The sequence below is a fragment of the Brassica oleracea genome, chromosome C9 (assembly GCF_000695525.1).
Source record: "Brassica oleracea var. oleracea cultivar TO1000 chromosome C9, BOL, whole genome shotgun sequence".
Taxonomy (NCBI): Eukaryota; Viridiplantae; Streptophyta; class Magnoliopsida; order Brassicales; family Brassicaceae; genus Brassica; species Brassica oleracea.
Genome location: NC_027756.1, coordinates 42569659 through 42571182, shown reverse-complemented (window position 1 = coordinate 42571182; position 1524 = coordinate 42569659). Strand labels below are relative to the sequence as shown.

Genomic DNA, 1524 nt, shown 5'->3' with positions numbered 1-1524 from the left:
TCCATGTTTGCTTTAGTAACATTCAACCTAAGGGATTAGATGCTTGAGTTGCTTTAGCAAAAGAACATTCATCTAGGGATAGAGCTTGTTTAGCATAGTGTCTAGGCATAAGGAAAGTGTTTGATTGATACCGTGCCACCCTTAGATTGGATCTACATCACCCGAGATCAAATGCCTAACCCCATGAGTCCTCTCGCTTCATATTGAGAAAGAAAGATCATTACTTTATTGCATTAGCTTATTAGTTCTTAGTTCATACCATCTTTAAAACCGGATTGCACTTAGATTAAGCATGAACTTGCATTCCCTTTGCTTTAGAATCACCTAGGATTGGTTCGACAATCTTTTATACTACAACATTTGATCTTGGACCTTTGAAAAGTCCTGCATCACAGCCCTCCAGTCAAATTATTATTGGACAAGTCCCTAATGTTGAGAAAGTTTGTACAATTTATTCCAATCCATATAATACTAATCTCTCGCCCTCAGTTTAAAATGTCAATACTTGCATCGTTTCTAGTTGCGTAAGATTTTGAATGGCAGCGGCTATGGTTCCAGTTAAACCACTTGAAGACAAGTTTCTAGTGCAATGTTCAAAACCACATTCAAAAGTGTTAATGATCACGATTACTAAGAGATCTTGAAGAATGAGGTGCGTGCATGTGTACTAGCTAGTGAACTTATGACTTACAAAGTAGTGATTCTTGGGGGCATGGACATATCCGTGTTGTTGCAGTTTAAACCGTCCCACCTAAACTGTTGAGGGACGCATGGATCACCTTGCCAGCTGATTCGATTCAATGCATAGGTGGCTGCTATGTTTTTAATAGCACCCACTGACATTAAAAAGGTTTTGAACTATTGAGTACTCTGCTATATTTATGGTTTATTTTTATTTTACTAACATAACAAAGCATAGACCTTATATGCATAACCTGGGGGAAGAAAGTCACATACCATCGCTTTCATCTGTTTCAGACGTTGGAAACTGAACAACTGTGTAGACTTCCAAAGCATTAAGTAGAGGTGGAAGAGTTGATCTATTGGTTCTTATCAACTGGAAAATGCATTTCCCGCCACTGCAAATTTGCGGTGACATGCTAGAGATAGTATCTATGATTCGCATTCTTGGAATAAATGGGCCAGACTGCTGTACTCCATTCCATAGCACGTTGAATTCCCTAGTTTCATTGGCCTGCAAGTCTTGGATCTCAGCAAAGTGTGCGTAATAGCAGTATTGATCATCAGGTTTTATGGGAATCCATTCCATCGTCAATGGCTCACTGGCATTAGTAGGCGTGGCAGCATTTTTTAGTACATCTTGTAGAGGATGGATTTGACCATCCCACAAGGCCCGAGGAATAGGAAGGCCTGGCCCGAATTAGGAGGAGCGACGGCTCGATCGGTCGGCTCGAGAGTCAGGTCTCTCGGCTTGACTCTTGAGTACTTTTAGTTGATCATCATCTTCTGAAGTACGTTCGGCTCAGCAGCTGCTCGGACGCCTACGGGCTTCTCGGCCCAGCA

General features: G+C 41.5%; 1 protein-coding gene across 1 annotated transcript; it reads right to left on the bottom strand.

Annotated features, from left to right (window-relative positions):
• Positions 1-687: 687 nt before the first annotated feature.
• On the bottom strand, positions 688-1270 carry LOC106315073 (probable LRR receptor-like serine/threonine-protein kinase At5g59680). The gene is made up of 2 exons (XM_013752846.1): positions 958-1270; positions 688-836 (listed from the first exon to the last, which is right to left on the bottom strand). The coding sequence occupies exons 1-2, from the start codon at positions 1268-1270 to the stop codon at positions 688-690; spliced, it is 462 nt and encodes a 153-aa protein (XP_013608300.1).
• Between the last annotated feature and the right edge of the window lie 254 nt (positions 1271-1524).

Bases quoted from the DNA above. Each gene is read 5' to 3' on its own strand.
- LOC106315073 (XM_013752846.1), bottom strand. From the start codon at position 1,270: ATGGAATGGATTCCCATAAAACCTGATGATCAATACTGCTATTACGCA. The intron at 837-957 runs GTATGTGACTTT...TTTTAATGTCAG, and splicing joins TGAAACAGATGAAAGCGATG to TGGGTGCTATTAAAAACATA.